At 56.3% G+C, this 1,246-nt stretch overlaps 1 protein-coding gene across 1 annotated transcript; it reads left to right on the top strand.

Annotated features, from left to right (window-relative positions):
• Window positions 1-6: 6 nt before the first annotated feature.
• On the top strand, window positions 7-1,224 carry LOC114072914 (G2/M phase-specific E3 ubiquitin-protein ligase-like; the record flags this gene model as incomplete). The annotated part of the gene is made up of 6 exons (XM_027910735.1): window positions 7-65; window positions 137-299; window positions 388-494; window positions 665-778; window positions 911-996; window positions 1,145-1,224. Coding segments are annotated over exons 2-6 (474 nt in total), but the record flags the coding sequence as incomplete, so codon positions are not given.
• Between the last annotated feature and the right edge of the window lie 22 nt (window positions 1,225-1,246).

The raw sequence follows: 1,246 nt of genomic DNA, 5'->3' as shown, positions 1-1,246 counted from the left end.
CTGAGCTTCCACCTGCCCTGCGCCAATCAGGGAGGATGTGTCACCCAGTTCATCAGACCATTTAGGTACCTCCTGTTCCTGCTGGCCACCACCAGGGAAGGGCCCAGCACTTCTCACCCACCCCTTTTCCCCCCAGGTCCTTCTGCCCCACACACAGACCAGAGCAGGCAGTGGAGGTGACTCCAGAGCTGGGCACCGAATGCCTCATCTGCATGGAGCCCGTGGAAGAAAGAAAGACCTTCAACACCATGGAGTGCCCAGCGTGCAAAAACGCCTGGTTCCACAGGGATTGTATTCAAGTAAGAATGGTTCCCTAAACCCCCACGGGGTCAGCAGGGTCTCAGCAGCACCAGGGCCTCACTCTGACTGCTCCTGTTTCTCCTGCAGGGACAGGCTCTGCATGCTGGTTTTTTATCCCTCCGGTGCCCCCTCTGCAGGGATAATAACACATTTGTTATGAGTCTGTTCACCATGGGGATCCAAATCCCCTTCAGGTTGGTGTCCTTCTGCCTGGCTCACAACACAGGGGAGTGCAAGTGCTGTGCCATGCAAGGGTTCTGCTTCACGCAGGAGCTGGAAATGGCAGAGGGGGAAGAGCAGGGACACCCTGCACCTGCCCGATGCCAGGACAGAAGGAGCTCATCAGGCTTCCTTTTCCCATCAGACCATCATCATGGGAGGGCGGTAATGCATTTGCCGAGCTAGGAGACAGGCACAGGCACTGCGATGCCAGAGAGTGCCTTTTTCCAGGAGGTAGAGAAGAGGAAGAATTGGAAGGGTAAGTTGCCAAAGCTGCATCCCGGGGCTCTGCAGGGCTTGAAGCAAAACGACCCAGGAGTAGAGCTCAGCCAGATAATCCCACACTTTGGACACTTTGTCCTCAGCTCCATAAAGTCATTTGCTTCCCCAGGCCCTGGGAACTGCTCCTGTGCTCCTCCTGCATTGCCGAGGGCACCCACAGACATTGCTGTGGCCTGAGAGACAGCATAACCAGGGGTGAATGTGATGGATGTGCTGAGCCTGGCAATGGGTGTCGAGGCTGGGCTTGGCAGAGCCTGTCTGCTCCAGGAGGGCTGGGGGCTCTGCTCTGGCCTATCCTGCCTAGGGCCTCAGGTGGCCTTGAACTTACTGCTTCCTCTTTCAGCCTCCACTGAAGACTCAGAGCTTGTTGCCCTCATGAAGGACTCTTCTGACGACTCCACAGAACACGAGACCATCACCCCAGTACGAAGAACTACCATTTCAA

This window comes from Empidonax traillii, unplaced genomic scaffold, assembly GCF_003031625.1.
Source record: "Empidonax traillii isolate 1590-97213 ecotype Southwest subspecies unplaced genomic scaffold, ASM303162v1 scaffold4457:size9593, whole genome shotgun sequence".
Lineage (NCBI taxonomy): Eukaryota > Metazoa > Chordata > Aves > Passeriformes > Tyrannidae > Empidonax > Empidonax traillii.
Note: the sequence above shows the minus strand (reverse complement) of the source record. Positions and strands in the feature narration are given on the sequence as shown.